At 31.9% G+C, this 16,703-nt stretch overlaps 3 protein-coding genes across 4 annotated transcripts; all 3 read right to left on the bottom strand.

The window, feature by feature from the left end:
* Positions 1-1,981: 1,981 nt before the first annotated feature.
* Positions 1,982-4,124, bottom strand: LOC117922595 (receptor-like protein EIX2). Its single transcript, XM_034840756.1, has 3 exons — positions 4,069-4,124; positions 3,084-3,268; positions 1,982-2,951 (listed from the first exon to the last, which is right to left on the bottom strand). Exon 3 carries the CDS (start codon positions 2,851-2,853, stop codon positions 1,993-1,995), a length of 861 nt encoding a protein of 286 aa, XP_034696647.1. The 5' UTR covers positions 2,854-2,951; positions 3,084-3,268; positions 4,069-4,124; the 3' UTR covers positions 1,982-1,992.
* Positions 4,125-7,502: 3,378 nt separating this feature from the next.
* Positions 7,503-9,494, bottom strand: LOC117921909 (receptor-like protein EIX2). The gene has a single exon (XM_034839856.1). It carries the CDS (start codon positions 9,492-9,494, stop codon positions 7,503-7,505), a length of 1,992 nt encoding a protein of 663 aa, XP_034695747.1.
* A 2,719-nt stretch (positions 9,495-12,213) lies between these two features.
* Positions 12,214-16,703, bottom strand: LOC117921454 (60S ribosomal protein L7-2-like). Of its 2 annotated transcripts, none has more exons than XM_034839316.1 (7): positions 16,608-16,703; positions 14,231-14,418; positions 14,038-14,135; positions 13,889-13,946; positions 12,923-13,002; positions 12,723-12,825; positions 12,214-12,640 (listed from the first exon to the last, which is right to left on the bottom strand). In XM_034839316.1, the coding sequence occupies exons 2-7, from the start codon at positions 14,414-14,416 to the stop codon at positions 12,425-12,427; spliced, it is 741 nt and encodes a 246-aa protein (XP_034695207.1). In that variant the 5' UTR covers positions 14,417-14,418; positions 16,608-16,703; the 3' UTR covers positions 12,214-12,424. The 2 variants fall into 2 exon arrangements, with proteins under 2 accessions (XP_034695207.1, XP_034695208.1); XM_034839317.1 differs by lacking the exon at positions 16,608-16,703 and adding an exon at positions 16,356-16,457.

The raw sequence follows: 16,703 nt of genomic DNA, 5'->3' as shown, positions 1-16,703 counted from the left end.
AGTAGAGAAATAACTAATAATTATATTTTTAAATAGAATTTGAAAATTTGAAATTGAAAATTTCTTCTAATAATTTTTAATATTTTTTTGGGGGTTATTGTAAACTTTATTCATAAAGGGATAACATACTCTGGTCTTTTTTTTTTTTTTTTTTGGAGTGGTTAAACAGGCTATAACCTTTGAAAATCACATCTTAGTGAAGACCCTTTTTTATAAATCACATAGAATAAAATTAGAAATTAGAAAAGAGTATAACATCCATGCCCGAAACTAATATATTAAGTAATTACCTATGAATAAATTAAAAGCCAAGTCTTTTCATTTGTTGCAACTGTGATAAAATTGACTTCCAAAGCTTATATTGATACATAAAACATACAAAGATCTACAAACAAAATTTACCTCATTCGCAGGTGATTTATGGTATAGGTTGCTCTTCCTCTCAACAACCATTTGACAATTTTATCCACAAAATCAAAATGGGTCTCACACCAAGATTTTTTTGTTGCTAAGACAAGATATGGAACTAAAATGTCCATCACAATTCCCAAGCCAATGCTAAAGTAAAACCATTGATCAATATAGTCACTACCATTTTTGTCTTCAGTAGCACTTTGCTTTTTATTTGGATCTTCATCCCGACATTTTGTGACCAGTGGAGCTCCACAAAGATTAAGCTTCCCAACAAAGGCTGACTTAGTGAAAGTTGTTATTTGCCCTATAAAAGGGATCTTACCAGAAAATTATTATTTGACAAATTCAAATAACCCAAGAATGTTAATGAGGGCATGCTTGAAGGAATGGTTCCAAAAAGCTTATTACTTGACAGATCAAGAGAGGAGAATTGATGCAATAATGAAATGTTTTCAGGAATTTGGCCAGTGATGTGACTCTTGGACAAGTTTAGAACCACCAAACGAATTAATTTTGTTATTCCTTGGGGAAACTCTTCACTTAAATTATTGTTGGATAAATCTATGCTAACAACAAGAGAAAGAGTCCTTGTATAATCTAGACTATGGCCTTTGGTAATCACAACTAATCTTTCATCATACAAGGAGCTGGCATTCACATTTAACGGATATATATTCAATTGCTCTTGAGCCAGCTTTAAGCTCAACCAAAGTGACTGGAATTTCACCCATCAAATTGTTTTTTGCAAGGTCTAAGACATGCGGGGAGCTTAAATTTGAAATATGGGAGGGAAGTCTTTCAAAAAATAGATTCAACCTCAAGTTGAGTATTACAAGATTTACAAAAGCAGCTCCAATCCAAGCAGGAACCTGACCTGAAAATCTGTTGTAATCGGATCAAGGACATCCAAACCTGTTGAATTTTGCAAAGATGAGGGGAGCTCTCCTGAAAGCTTGTTGTGGTTAAGGTGCAGTGATTCCAGCAATTGTAACTGACCCAACAACTCTGGCATCATCCCAACAAATTGTTATTTCCAAGGTCTAGAACAATTAGGCTAGAGTGATTATTTATGGTAGAAGGAATTATTCCAATCAAATTATTACTTGAAAAATCCATGACTTCAAGAAAAGTAAGGTGTCCTATGGAATCTAGGATAGTCCACGTTAAAAATACAATTGTATTAATTTGCAATAATTAATAGTTTGCTGGATGTAATAATTAATATGCTCAGGCGTGAGTCATCCACGCATTACAAACTCGGGGATAGAAATCTAAAAATTTATATTTTTAAAAATAAATAATTTTATAATATTTTTGAAAATAATACTTGAATAGGGGAATTGATTTTATTTTTTAACATTTCAGTCTCTAGGCTGGATATTAAAAAAAAAAACAAAATTATTATTTTAATAATAAGATAAAATAATGATTTACTTTACATACCTTACAAAGAAGTAAATTGTTTCAATTACATATATTAATAATTTTTATTTTTAATATATCAATTTTCTAATAATAATAGTAAATAAATAATAAAAAATATTTTAATAGTGTAATGGTTTATAAACGAAATTCCACTCAAATGCAACCCGAAAGAGAAAGGACCCTCAAGCTTGGAATGGATTCACCTATGCTCGGTGGGATATGACCAGAAAATTTATTGTTGGAGAAATCTAGTGATTCAATAGTTTTGGTTGGAAGAGGAATAGGTCCTTCAAAGAGGTTGGAGCTGAAATCAATCAATGCATCTTGAGAAACATTTAATGGATTTGGTAATTGGCCATGCAAGTGATTGAGAGAAAGATTTAAGAAATCTAAATTAGAAGAAAGATTCCAAAACCAGTTTGGTATGGGACTTGAAATGCTAGTGTTTGAGAAATCAAGAGACACAAGCTCCTTTTGGGACTGAAGCCAAGCTGGAAAAGAAGGACCTAAACTGCATGAACCAAAAGCAAGGTCCCAGATCTGGAAAGGGGGGACCCAACTGGAATTCACATTCAAATTGAAACCTGAATTGGACTGCATGTGCAGATGTTTCAACTTACTTAGCTTTGAGAAATGCTCTGCAGAGAGAATCCCTGTCAAACTATTGAAAGAAACTTCCAGGTAAAGTAATTCAGAAAGCTGTCCAAAACTATCTGGGAGAGTCCCATTCAGTTGGTTAGTTCCAAGCCACATATCTGACAAGTGTTGCAATGACCCTAAAGTTGCAGGGATGGGACCTTGAAGGCTGTTATTGTTTAGTTTGAGGCTCTCAAGATTTGACAATGCCCCTAAAGAAGCAGGCATAAGGCCTTCAAACTTGTTAGATGACAGGTCTAGTTCCACGAGATTTTCAAGCAGTCCCAACCATTCTGCTAATTTGCCAACAAATTGATTGTTGGGCAGGATCAAATTAGTCAAGTAAGGCAAATAACTTTTAGAGCTGCAGTTTTCCATTCCTTCCAGAAATTGAGGTAAACTTCCTGTCAAGTTATTATGGCCTAAGTCCAAATATTTTAGGTTGCAGAAGCTTCCAATGGACTCAGGAATGCTACCTGCAATCACCAAGAACAAAAAAAGAAAAGAAAAAAAATCATCTATTAACATATAGTATAATAATATATACCAATTATAAAGTCATAGGCAATAAATTTAAGGAAGAGCAGTGAAAGTTATTTGAAGTTTACCATGAAAGTTATTTGAAGCCACAATGAGGACCTCTATCTTTTTCCAACCTTCCCTCAATTGTTGAGAGCAATTGCCAGTAAGATTTCCATTGCCATACAGGTTCAAGTATTGCAGATTAGGTAGCTGATTGAGACCAAGAGGAATACTGTTTAAGCTGTTGTAGCTTAGATCAATGAATGTAAGGCTGCTTATATTTACAAGCAATTCCAAAATTGTTGAATCAAGGTAGTTCCCACTCATGGATATAACAGAAAGCATAGTAAAATTTACTACTGAGGCTAGAGAAACTGAACCCGAGAGGCCACAATCAGATAGATGCAACTCAGTTAAAAATGGAAGCTTGTTTAATACATCCATCCAATTTGATCTAACAAATGAAAGGTCGACTTGGTTCATCTTGAGATGCTTCAAGGAAATAAGACCAATCATCCACTCAAAATTATCAGTAGATAGACCATTCCCATATTGAGAAGAAAGACCTTCTCATTGACAACAATTACTTCCTTTCCATGATGAAAATCGATTTTTGGAATATTTGAGATTGCTTTTTAAGTCAATAAGGGCTTCTCGATCGGATTCTAGGCAATCTGTCAAATGAGTTTCATCCTTATAAGCAATTGTTCCTCTCACCATTAAATAGAGAAGAGCTAAAAGGAAACCCAGAATTGAAATCCTCTCCATTTATTATGCAATTCACCAACTATGAACACCTGTAAAAATTTAATTGCAACATGTTATATCTCCTTTCATGAATTGAAGAAAAATTTTGTTTCCCATATACGAATAAAAAGAAAACAAATGCATCAAGACACTCGATAACACATGTAAGAAAGATCATCAATCTAAGTAGATAAGAAAAATTGTCAAGTACTTGTGCATCATCCTTCTATGCATGTTAAGAAAAAATAATTAGAATCACCTCACCCAAGAATGTTTGCACTGAATGATTGTTCCAGATCAAAATATCCATGGAATAGAAATTACCTGCAAGAGAATTTTAGAAGCAAATCTACTTTTGATGATTGTGGTAGATCAAAACATCCAAGGTAGACAGAATTTCAGAGGCATTAGATAGAGAAACTCATCGCTAAGAATACCCTAGGATTAGATAGATGACCTCTGAATTGAATGAGACTTCAGGCCCCACATGACTCATATAAAATGCAGAAGATTGATGATAAAGATCCAATTCGAATTTATATTTGGAAGCCTTTTCCTATGAGTGGCAACAGATATTTATTGGAGATGGAAAGTCTGGAAATCATTTACGATCTTTTGATCAAAGGGATAGATTCTCCTATTAGATTGATGAAACTGAATATTGTTGGCTGCTCCTTGGGGATTTGCTCCTTTAGGACCACATTCAAACCAAGTCAGCTTGGGATGGTTGCAAGTGATCAAAAGAAAGAAAAACCATTTTTTCCTTAATCATTTTTTTATTTTTTGGTCATTTCTTGGTACCTAATCCTTGTCCATTGTATGTAACCCAAAAAGAAAGAAATATGCATAAATTAAAATTTCAATACACATCAACAAATTGTAGCAAACCGCTTTCAAAATATATGAAAATTAAATATGGAAATATGGTCACGTGCTACAACAACATCATTCAAAATTAAATAAATAAATAAATAATCAAAGACCATGACTCATTCAAAATTATGGGTTTTGAAAGTTGGAAGTTAAAATGGAGAAGGAAAAACCAAGAAAAAAAGGCTCATATATTGGGCCCATAAATTCGGCCCTTGCAGAGAGGAAAAATGGTTTCAGAAAAAAGAAAATAAAATAAAAATTCAAACGACCCAAAAGTTGCCTAGAAAGGGGCCAAAAAATGGTCCCTTTAAGGACAAAAAAAAAAAGGCTTCATAAAAAAAGTGAGGCCCAAAATTAGGCTAGGCCCTTGCAGAGAGGAAAAATGGTTTCAGAAAAAAGAAAATAAAATAAAAATTCAAACGACCCAAAAGTTGCCTAGAAAGGGGCCAAAAAATGGTCCCTTTAAGGACAAAAAAAAAAGGCTTCATAAAAAAAGTGAGGCCCAAAATTAGGCTAGGGATGGGACCCATAAGAGGGCCTAAAAACAGGAAAAGGTACAAACTATCCAGCCCAGGAAAATGGGCCAAAATTAGGCCCAGTCCATTTTTTTATTGGGTTGGGTATCATGTGGGGTGGGCTTCGGTTGGGTGTGGGTGCGGGGAGGAAGAGGGGAGGGTTGGCTTATGACATGGTGTCATGTGGTAGCTCCAATTGAGGTGTAGAAGCCCGCTTTTAGGCCCATTAATGTTGTCTTTAAGATCACTCCTCACCCTAAAAATAAGGTTAACAACTTCTTATATTAATGTATATATATAAAAAAAAAAAAAAAGATAATTATTGGATAGCCAAGAAATAATAATTTGTTTTCTACCATCGCTATTTTAGATAAAATTAAAAGAAAAGTAAATGTGATTATAATTTAAAAGATAAGTAAATGTGATTATAATTTCTACTTAACTCCTTATACTCCTTTGCACGGTGCTTTATCTCTACTGTAAATGTGATTATAATTTCTACTTAACTCCTCATACTCCTTTGCACGGTGCTTTATCTCTATTGTAAATGTAGGAACTATACTAAGAATTATACAAAACAAATTTAGCAACCAAATGCATGAGAATAAATCAAATTAACAATACAAAACAAGGTAAATTTATTAAAATATTAATATTTATCTTTTATAACTTTCACTAAAATATTATCATCTTTTAAAAAAATATATATAATTTATATTTTTTGTTATGTACGTGGTTTATTGAAATATTCATTATCCATTTATTTTTTTATTTATTTCTTATAATTTAATATTCTTTTTTAAAGTAGATAAATATTTGTGTGAAGTTCTAAAATATTATAATTCATAGCTAAAATATTAGGAAAAAAATTTAATAAAATAAAAATTCAAAGGCCCCAAAGGCGCCTGAAAATGGTCCTTTAAGGAGGCAAAAAAGGCTTCAGAAAAATTATTAATGTTAAAAAAGGGAGGCCCAAAATTGGCCCAGAAATTAGGCCCAGAGATAGGACCCATAAGAGAGCCCAAAAGGCTAACTGGTTTCAGAAAAGAGTTGAATTATTTTTAATTTATTTGTAATAATAAAATTATTATTTTTATTTATTTTTATATTTTATTAAAAACTATTTATTTTTAATTCAGTCATAATAATAAAGTTATTTTTTTTATTTGTAATAAGAATTGAATTAAATTTAATTTATATTATATAAATTAAATTTACAAAATCAAAATATAAAATTATTTTTAAAAACAACTTATATAAATCAGTTTTTTGTTTTTTACTACTAGAAAAGTGTTTTTAAAAATAGTTTATAGAAATTCATTTATTTGTTGGAATTATTTTTTATTCCATTCTCATTCCAAACATGATACTGATGAATATATTTCAATAAATCTATAAATTTTATTTTACTAATATTTTAAAAAAATCTATACATTTTAAAACTTAACAAATAAATACAAGTTTATTGATTTATTAAAATATTAGTATCTATTTTTATTATTTTTATTAAAAGATTACCATTTTCTTAACAAAAAATACATAATTTATATTTTTATTATATATGAAAAGTTATCATTATGTTATTTATAGAAACAATTATTATCCATTTATTTTGTATTTATTTCTTTTAATGTAGTATTTGTTTTAAAGTAAACAAAAATTTATGTAAAATATTATAATTTATAATTAAAAATTTTCAACTATTAATATTCATTTTAATGAAAAAATATCAGTCAAATGTTTACCCAAAAAATTCTAATGAAAGATAAAAGATTGAAAAATAAAAGAATAGATAAATATATTTATCAACATGGATGTGTTTGTTGAGATAGATTACTTTTTCTCTCAATTTACAAGGTAAAATGATGCATTCTACAACTAAGACAAATGATTTCCCCTTTCCCAAATTGCTAAGTTAATTTGTCGATGCAAAAAAAAAAAAAAAATTAACTTGGAGTATTCTGCATGTGTATTTGTTGAATTATTATAAAATACAAATAGTGTTTCAGGAGAAATGATTAGTTTTTTGTGTTTGTTGTTTTCATGAGTTAGGTGCAATGTTTTCTTCTTGGTTTCTGCAAGTCATCTACCTAGACAACACTTGATAGTCTCAATTTTAAGAAGTCTAATTTGTGTTGTGTTGGTGGCACAGGGTATCCAGTTTTTTCTGTTCTTTATGAAGAGGATCGAGATGAGGCTCTACAATCTATATTGCTTTAGAACTTGAATTGGGTACAATAAGAAGTATTTGCTTCCATTGAAAATTCAGAAACCGTTGCTTGATAACTGTCTTTTCTTCTATTGCAACTGTGAATTCACTTCCAAAGCTTATAATGATACATAAAGCATAGAAAGATCTACAAACAAAATTTATCGCCTTCTAGGATGATTTTTGGCATAGGTTGCTCTTCCTCTCAACAACCATCTGACAATCTCATCCACAAAATCAAAATAGGCCTCACACCAAGATTTCCTTGTTGACAAAACAAAAAATGGAACTAGGATGCCTATGGCAAATCCCAAGCCAACGCTCAAGTAAAACCATTGATCAATATAGCCACCATCATTTTTGTCACTAACAACACTTTGCCTTTTATTTGGATCTTCATCCTGGCATTTTATGACCAGTGGAGGTCCACATAGATCAGGGTTTCCCACAAAGGCTAGCTCGGGGAAGGTTATCATTTGCCCTATAAAGGGGATCTCACCATAGAAATTGTTATTTGATAGATTCAAATAACTCAAGAATGACAATGAGGCCCTGCTTGAAGGAGTGGTGTCGGAAAGCTTATTGCTTGACAAATCAAGAGATGACAATTGTCGCAACATTGAAATGTTTTCAGGAATTTGGCCAGTGATGTGATTCCTCGACAAGTTCAAAACCACTAAACCAAACAATTTTGTTATTTCTTGGGGAAACTCTCCACTTAAATTATTGTCGGATAGGTCAATGGCTACAACAAGAGAAAGAGTCTTGGTATATTCAAGAATTTGGCCTTTGGCAATCACAACCAATTGTTCTTCATACAAGGAGCTGGTATACGAGGAGTTGGCATTCACACTTAACCGATATATATTCATTTGCTCTTGAGCCATGGCTTTAAGCTCAACCAAAGTGATTGGAATTTCACCCATCAGATTGTTTTGTGCAATGTCTAAGACATGCAGGGAGCTTAAATTTGAAAGCTGGGAGGGAAGTCTTCCACAAAACACATTCGACCTCAAGTTGAGTATTACTAAATTTACGAAAGCAGCTCCAATCCATGCAGGAACCTCACCCAACAATTTGTTGTAACTAAGATCAAGAACTTCCAAGCCTGTTAAATTTTGGAAAGATGAGGGGAGCTTTCCTGAAAGCTCGTTGTGGTTCAAGTGCAGTGATTGGAGCGATTGCAACCGGCCCAACGACTTTGGTATTATCCCAGACAGATTGTTGTTTCCAAGGTCTAAAGCAACAAGGCTAAAGCAATTATTTATGGTAGAAGGAATGCTTCCAGTCAAATTATTCCTTGAAAAATCAATGACTTCAAGAAAAGATAGGTGTCCTATGGAATTTGGGATGGTTCCTGTTATTCGATTACCCGAAAGAGAAAGGAAATACAAGCTGGGTAGGGATTCCCCTATGTTTGATGGGATGGCCCCTGTTATTTGATTATCGGAAAGCAAAAGGTATCTCAAGTCTAACATGGATTCACCTCTACTTAGTGGGATAGGGCCAGAAAATTTATTATGGGAGAGATCTAGAAAAAAGACCCCTTTGATTGAAAAAGGAATAGGTCCTTCAAAGAGGTTGGAACTGAAATCAATCTCTGATTCACCATAAAAATTTAATGAATTTGGTAGCTGACCTTGTAACTGATTGTGAGAAAGATTCAACCATTGCAGATTAAAAGCAATATTCCAAAACCAGTTTGGAATGGGACTTGAAATGCTGTCATTTGAGAAATCAAGATACTCGAGGTTCTTTTGAGATTGAAGCCAAGACGGAAATGAAGGACCCAAGTGGCATGAACCCATATCAAGTGAATTCGCCTGGAAAGGGGGAACCCAATTGGGACTAACATTCAAATGGAAAGAATTAGAGCCAATGACTAGATACTCCAACTTACTCAGCTTCCAAAAATGTTGTTCAGAGAGACTTCCACTCAAATGATTGAAAGAAACACCCAAGCCTTGCAGTTGAGAAAGTTGTCCAACACTATCTGGGAGACTTCCATTCAACTCATTCCGTGAAAGAGACAAATACTCCAGGTGTTGCAATGTCCATAAAGAAGCAGGGATGGGACCTTCAAATTTGTTATCGGATAAAAAGAGTACCCTAAGATTTTTAAGCTCACCCAACCAGTTCGGCAATGTTCCCATCAATTGATTGTCGTACAACATCAATTCCGTCAAATTAGGCAAAGGACTTTTAGAACTGCAGGTTTCAAGTCCTTTGATAATCTCAGGTAAACTTCCATTCAAGTAATTAAAACTCAAATCCAGATATTTTAAGTTGCAAAAGTTTCCAATGGAGCTTGGAATTGAACCTGCAATGACCAAGAATAAAAATATGAATTAATTAAAATTATGTAACAAACAAATAATAAAAATAGTAAATAACAAAACAAATTAATTAATGAACAATTAGTTTAAACAAATTAATTAATGATCATGACCAATGATAAATAAACTTTATTTTCTATCTAGTGTTGACCACAATAGATAATAAATAACTATTTAAAATCAAATTAAGATAGTTTGTATCTTTTTCATGACACATCAATTTTGTATGAAGTGTAAACCACGTTGTTTGATCATAACCGATGATAAAAGAACTTTATTCTATATGCAGTATTGACCACGTTATCAAGTCAAAAAGCTAATACGTGTTCAAGTAAAACATCCTCTAAATTTATATTTATTTTTTAAAAGTTTGCATCTTTTTCATGACCCATCAATTTTGTTTGAATTGTAGACCATGTTGTTTGATCATGATCAATGATAAATGAACTTTATTTTCTATCTAGTGTTGACCACAATAGATAATAAATAACTATTTAAAATCAAATTAAGATAGTCTATATTTTTTTCATGACACATCAATTTTGTATGAAGTATAAACCACGTTGTTTGATTATGACCAATGATAAATAAACTTTATTTTCTATCTAGTGTTGACCACAATAGATAATAAATAACTATTTAAAATCAAATTAAGATAGTCTATATCTTTTTCATGACACATCAATTTTGTATGAAGTGTAAACCACGTTGTTTGATCATAACCGATGATAAAAGAACTTTATTCTATATGCAATATTGACCACGTTATCAAGTCAAAAAGCTAATACGTGTTCAAGTAAAACATCCTCTAAATTTATTTTTATTTTTTAAAAGTTTGCATCTTTTTCATGACCCATCAATTTTGTTTAAATTGTAGACCATGTTGTTTGATCATGACCGATGATAAATGAACTCTATTTTCTATCTTGTGTTGACCACAATAGATAATAAATAAATATTTAAAATCAAATTAAGATAGTCTATATCTTTTTCATGACACATCAATTTTGTATGAAGTATAAACCACGTTGTTTGATCATAACCGATGATAAAAGAACTTTATTCTATATGCAGTATTAACCACATTATCAAGTCAAAAAGCTAATCCATGTTTAAGTAAAACATCCTCTAAAATTTAATTTTAAAAAAATCTTATCTTTTTCACGACCCACCAATTTTGTATGAATTGTAGATCACATTGTTTGATCATGACCAATGATAAAGGAAGTTTATTCTCTATGCAGTGTTGACCACGTTATCAAGTCAAAAAGCTAAACCGTCTTCAAGTAAAACATCCTCTAAAATTTTAAAAATAATAATAAAATAAAAGACCTTGACTACGTTTTTCTTCTTATTCAGATCATTCTACATCTTAAAAATAAGAAAATAATCAACTGGCCAAGAAATGAATTGATTATTACCTTTACCAAAATGTCTTACCCTACATTATAACTTTTTTTAAAATAATATTGAAAGAAAATTGTCAAATAACACCATAATAAAAAGAATATCGATTTTGTTCACACGACTATTTTTGTTTAAATTGAATTAAAATAAAAATAGTGAAATATATCAATAATAAAGGAAAATTAATTCCATATAGAAGAAGATATAGCATCCTTTGGTTAATCATTATATCAAGACAATTTTGCACATAATCTACTATTATTCTTTTCTTTTTCATCTATGGTCTAAACATGTCTAACACTCGTTTAAAATCTCAATTGAAATTGATGAAAAAATATCATTCAATTTCAAAGCTCATATTCCAAATAAAAATTAAATTTTTTAATTGGTATATTCATATACATACTTGAAAATAAGACTCAATTTAAAGAATTAAGACTAAATTTAAAAAAAATAAAAATAATAAAACATCTGAAATCTTTTAAGATTTGAGGCAAAAAAAATGTTCACCCGATAACTATCATCTTCTCTTTGTCCTATACAATATTATTACTTAGCCAATTTAGACACTAAAGTTGTTCTTTTTTTCATTTTTAAAGAGATACACACATATATTATAAATATTATAAAAGATCACAACTATATATGTGATAGTCAAACAAGTTTAGACCAAAAATCTTAATATAAAACATCCATTTGAAACTTGAACATGGTTTACACATAACATAAGAAAAAAATTTAAAGACTGGTATTGTTTGTTTTTTAACATAATGTCGAGACTTTATATGATTTTCTTTTAACTTTTTTTTTCACTTATTATTCATTTTTTAAAATTTTTTGACCAAATAAAAAAGTTAAAATATTTGACATTTTAATGCATACTAAAAATAACTATTAAAACAATCCAACTAGAAGCACCATATATTGTAAGGGTAATTTTATAATTTATCCTACACACAAACATGCAAATGCATATATATATATACATTTGATTGTTAAAGATAGATTTCATTCTAAGAGGGTCATATGGAAAATGTTGTTAAGTGGCATACATAAATTTAAATGGCATATATAAATTTGACCTTGCAACACAAAAATTTGAATGTAAGCAACTATAATAGAAAATCACTCATTGATCAATTCCATGGATGCTGATAAAATTCCAAGAGGTAATAAAGTTATCTACTATCAAAGTCTAAAAACAAATATCAAATTAAATTTCTCAACACTTTGTTCATATTTATGACCCGAAAAAGAATTCTCCAACTTTACCAATTGCTAATAAGAAGCAAAAGATATCAAACTTCCAATAAAAAAAGGCCAAAAGTACCGCAAGCTGTCTAGTTCATTCTTCTAATGAGCTCATTGATGTAATTTTCACGGTTTCCAGCATCTCCTCCTTCAACATAGTGATTCCTCTTCTTCTTCAAACCACCCAATGGTGCCTTCAGTTTAAATGGCCATAGGAAGTTGTTCGCCTCCTTAAAATGAGGTCCAACAGTCATGATCTCATGAATAAGATCTTCCATGCAAATAATACCAAACTTCCCCAAAGCCTATCATCACAAAAGCAGGTCAGCAACAAGATATAGCAAACAATCGCTCATAAAAAACCAAGATACAGAATGACATAAAAACCTGTTCCACAATGGAGTTGTCAGTCAAGGCAGTTCTCTGCTTGTTCAACTTTCCGTACCCCCTCTTGTAAATCAATTCTCGCACACTCTTCAAATTGGGGTACCTAAAATATTTGCAATATAAATACATTAGAAATGAATAATTTACAAGTTTAGACTTTTTATAGGATTTTAAGAAAAACAAAAGAGTGAGATACTTACCCATAAGTCACATAAGGCTCAACCCTGTGCAACATGTTCATTGTTGCTTTGTTCACTTTAAGAAACACCCCATTGAATATCTGTATTCAAAGAAGTGAATGAGAAGATCTTATGTCATCAAAGAACACTCCATTTTTCTAATGGGATAGCTTGCTTAGATTAGTAAGCTCATGATAAGAGACATTATATCCTCCTTGATGATGCATAACTAATCCATTTGACATAAAACTAACAATGTTCAATCACTAAGGAAGCAGTTTGTTAGATGAACTAATGATTCACCATCAAAATAGCATCAAGAATACAAGTTTGGGATATTTGATCCTCGATACATTTAATTCAGCTTCTTGAGTACTATAGTTAGGCATTGATTTTCAACGTTTCAATCTAGATTATTTGCTCTCACTAGACAATTTATTTTGGTTAATGAAAATTGTAGTTTGTCTTTGCCATTTGAGTGTCAAGCGTGTTTTATGGACATGATATGAATGCTAATGGGCCACAGTTCCATAACCTATCTCAGAAGCAATATGGTACAGTATCATGCATTGTACCTGGGCATAGCTAGCTGGTAAATACTGCCACTACTGTCAGAGTCTACTATCAAAAGCGTAGAAAAAATACGGATAATACCAATTTCTATCTGCCCAAAGTTTTCATCACAGCTGCAGTGCTAAGGTATAAGCATCAGATTCTGAGGTGAAACAAATATACATACATATATAGATATATATGATCTGATACAGTAAGAAAACAATTCTGATTAACAATGCAAGAACTAGCAATACTACTCCTAAAAAGGGCACCCTGGTGTTCAACCCCAATTCCACCCCACTATATCCTTTGAAGAGGAATATCTATATAAGATATGAGAAGAAACTTAACGCTGTCAAGCACAAAGCATGGTATTAGATTTATAACAGCCATATATTTCTCATTTCCAGATGCAATGGTTTGACATCTAACCTGTCTCAAACGCAAGAGCTGCAAAATCTTTCTCGTCTTCGGGTGCATAGCATTGATACTGAAAGTTCCAGAGTGGACAGGAATGAGAACCAGAATATTAATATGAAAGTAAAGGTATCGATGGAAATAACTATAGTCCAAGTGCATACCCACGGATACGAATAATAAATAGAAGTTTAGCCTCTGGGTCAACGTAAAATCCACCCTTCAGCTTCGCCTCACGCTTCAATTGAATCAGCTCCTTTTGCTGCATGAAAAATGTGTCGTCTATTAGTTAAAACTACCTAAATCTTCATGAGTAAAACAGAAAAACAAATACATGAGACAAAACTAGGAGAGTACCTGCTTCTCGTACTCCTTTGCATACTGCTTAGCTCTACTGTAAATCAGTTTCCGATTCTCAGCATTCTTCTTCTTTTTCGCCTCAACCTCTTGCTTCTTTGCCAATGTCCATTCCTCATTCCTCTTCTGTTTCTTCAGCACAGACTCTGGAATCACTGGTCCTCCCTTGGCTTCCTCTTCACCCATCTCTATACCAAGCCAAAAACCAATCAAATGACAAATTCTATATTCATCACAAACCTTTTATAATTAATAAGCACTACAAAGACAACAAAATCTCAAAAGAAATATGAATACATCAAAAAGAGTAGAACCAGTGTTTTAAATGGCTAAAGACGATCTTGAGGCATTTTGTCTAAACAAGGTGAGACTTAAGCCTCATGGCAAATGAGGTGTAAGCCTCAACTTAAACAAATAAATAATAAAAATTATCAAAAAAATTAAAATATATACTCATAAAGTCACAAGAAAGTTAAATAATAAAAAGCACAAATTTCATAATGATTTTTTATAGGTAAACAAATTTTATAATGATAAAACTAATTATTTTTCATTGTTAATAGTTCTAATTTAATTTTTTTTCCTCATAAAATTTAGCTTTCTCTCATGATTTTATCAAAAATAATTTTCAACATTGCTATTACTAGCACTAATAGGACCCTCCAAGGAACATTATTATATTCAATTGCTATATCATCCTCCACATTAGTGTTAATATCCACTCATCTTTCTTCTTCTTTATCCACCAATTGTAGTGGTATCTTTTTTGATCTATCAATAATTAGATTATTTATGAGATCAGCCATTAAAAAATAGTCATCAATTCCCTTATTCTTCTCAATCACTCTTTTTCCTTGCAATTTAAAAGATGGGTTAATTTCACTCACCTCCCTTGAGGTTTTAGCTAACTACAGTTAGTCCCCACTAATTTGAAAATTTGTCAAATACCTCCCTTATTTTGAATTAGAGGGGAGGTGAGTGAAAACAACAAATGATAAAAGGAAGGGAGGTATTTGATGAAATTTCAAACCAATGAGGGCCCGGTGTATTTAGCCAAAACCTCAAGGGAAATTAATGAAATTAACCCTTTAAAAGATTAATTGGAAATCATCTAAGCCCTTATTTTGTAAAAGGCTTAACCAAGTAGGGACCCAATACAAAACTCATAAAATCTCTATCAAAAGTCCACAAAAGCATAGTTGGTAGACCCATTAAAACTCGTTGAAAATTGATACTTACGCCTCTTATAAAATATATACCAAAAGCTCATAAAAGCTGAAGACCCTTTGGATATTGGAGGCTTAGGCCTCAAAGCTATAAGCCTCGGTGAGGCCTAAGCCTCAATTACCCTATTTAAGGCTATAGCCCCAAGGCTAATTTGTAGAGCCTTGATTCGAGGCCAGCCTCAAGGCGTAAGCCTCAACAGCCATTTAAAACATTGAGTAGGACACAAATTGAACGCAGCAAATATGTAAAAAAAATTTGAAAATTAATAATAAACTAGATTTATTTGAGATCAGAGAAAGCTAAAAACCAAACTATTCTAATTCGATTATCTCTCTTTTTCAGCTCATTCTTTTTTCAATACCAGAACATATTGAAAAATAATATTTAGGGCTCCATTTTCTTTCCCCCACTTTCTCAACAACCAAAGGAACTATACTAATTAAAGATTATCAGAAGTAGTAATTTAGTCTGAACCCCTAGATGTCCCTATAACCAGCATTTACATAGAAAAAGAAAACGGGAATCCTTAAAAAGCCATTTCGGCATAGCTTGATATAAACATCTGGTTTAACTTAGGAGAGCTCACATTTTCTGGAAAAACAGAAAATTGAATATTCAAACTTTTGTCACGCACCAAATATACATGAAGAAATCACTGACTGGAAAGCAAAACAAAGAAACGCATTACCCTAGATTCACCAGAAGAAAAATCAAAGTCGATATTTCAGGGGCAAACCAGAACATAAAACAATACAAGATCCAAGGTTCTTCCATTTTGTCCCTTTTTTCAGGGGCAAACAAATCAACAATCACTTATAGGTAAACTCCAACAACAAAACCATGTTTGGATGCCAGGAAAGTCCAGAGAAAAAAAAAAAAAAAAAGGAAACTGAGATACCTGAAATCTCTCGGTTTAAATGAACATTTTCATTCGTTTAGGAACCAAACCAGAACAGCATAAAACGTAACAAGATCAAAAGTCTTTCAACTGCTGTTCTATTTTCTCGGAAATCAACAAGAAACAATCACTTCCACCAACTTCATTCGAGTAGGAACCAAAACAAACCCACATAAACCGTAATACGATCCAAAATTATGCATTTCCTACCATATTTTCTAAGGAACCAAACGGAAAATAGCTTCTACTCACCGAGTGTGGCCCCTGTGATCGGTGGAGAAGATAGGAGTCTTGAGAATCAGAAGCAGTCTGAAAAGAAGGATAGTGAAATACTAGGGTTTTGTAGGG

Source organism: Vitis riparia, chromosome 9 (genome assembly GCF_004353265.1).
Source record: "Vitis riparia cultivar Riparia Gloire de Montpellier isolate 1030 chromosome 9, EGFV_Vit.rip_1.0, whole genome shotgun sequence".
Lineage (NCBI taxonomy): Eukaryota > Viridiplantae > Streptophyta > Magnoliopsida > Vitales > Vitaceae > Vitis > Vitis riparia.
Note: the sequence above shows the minus strand (reverse complement) of the source record. Positions and strands in the feature narration are given on the sequence as shown.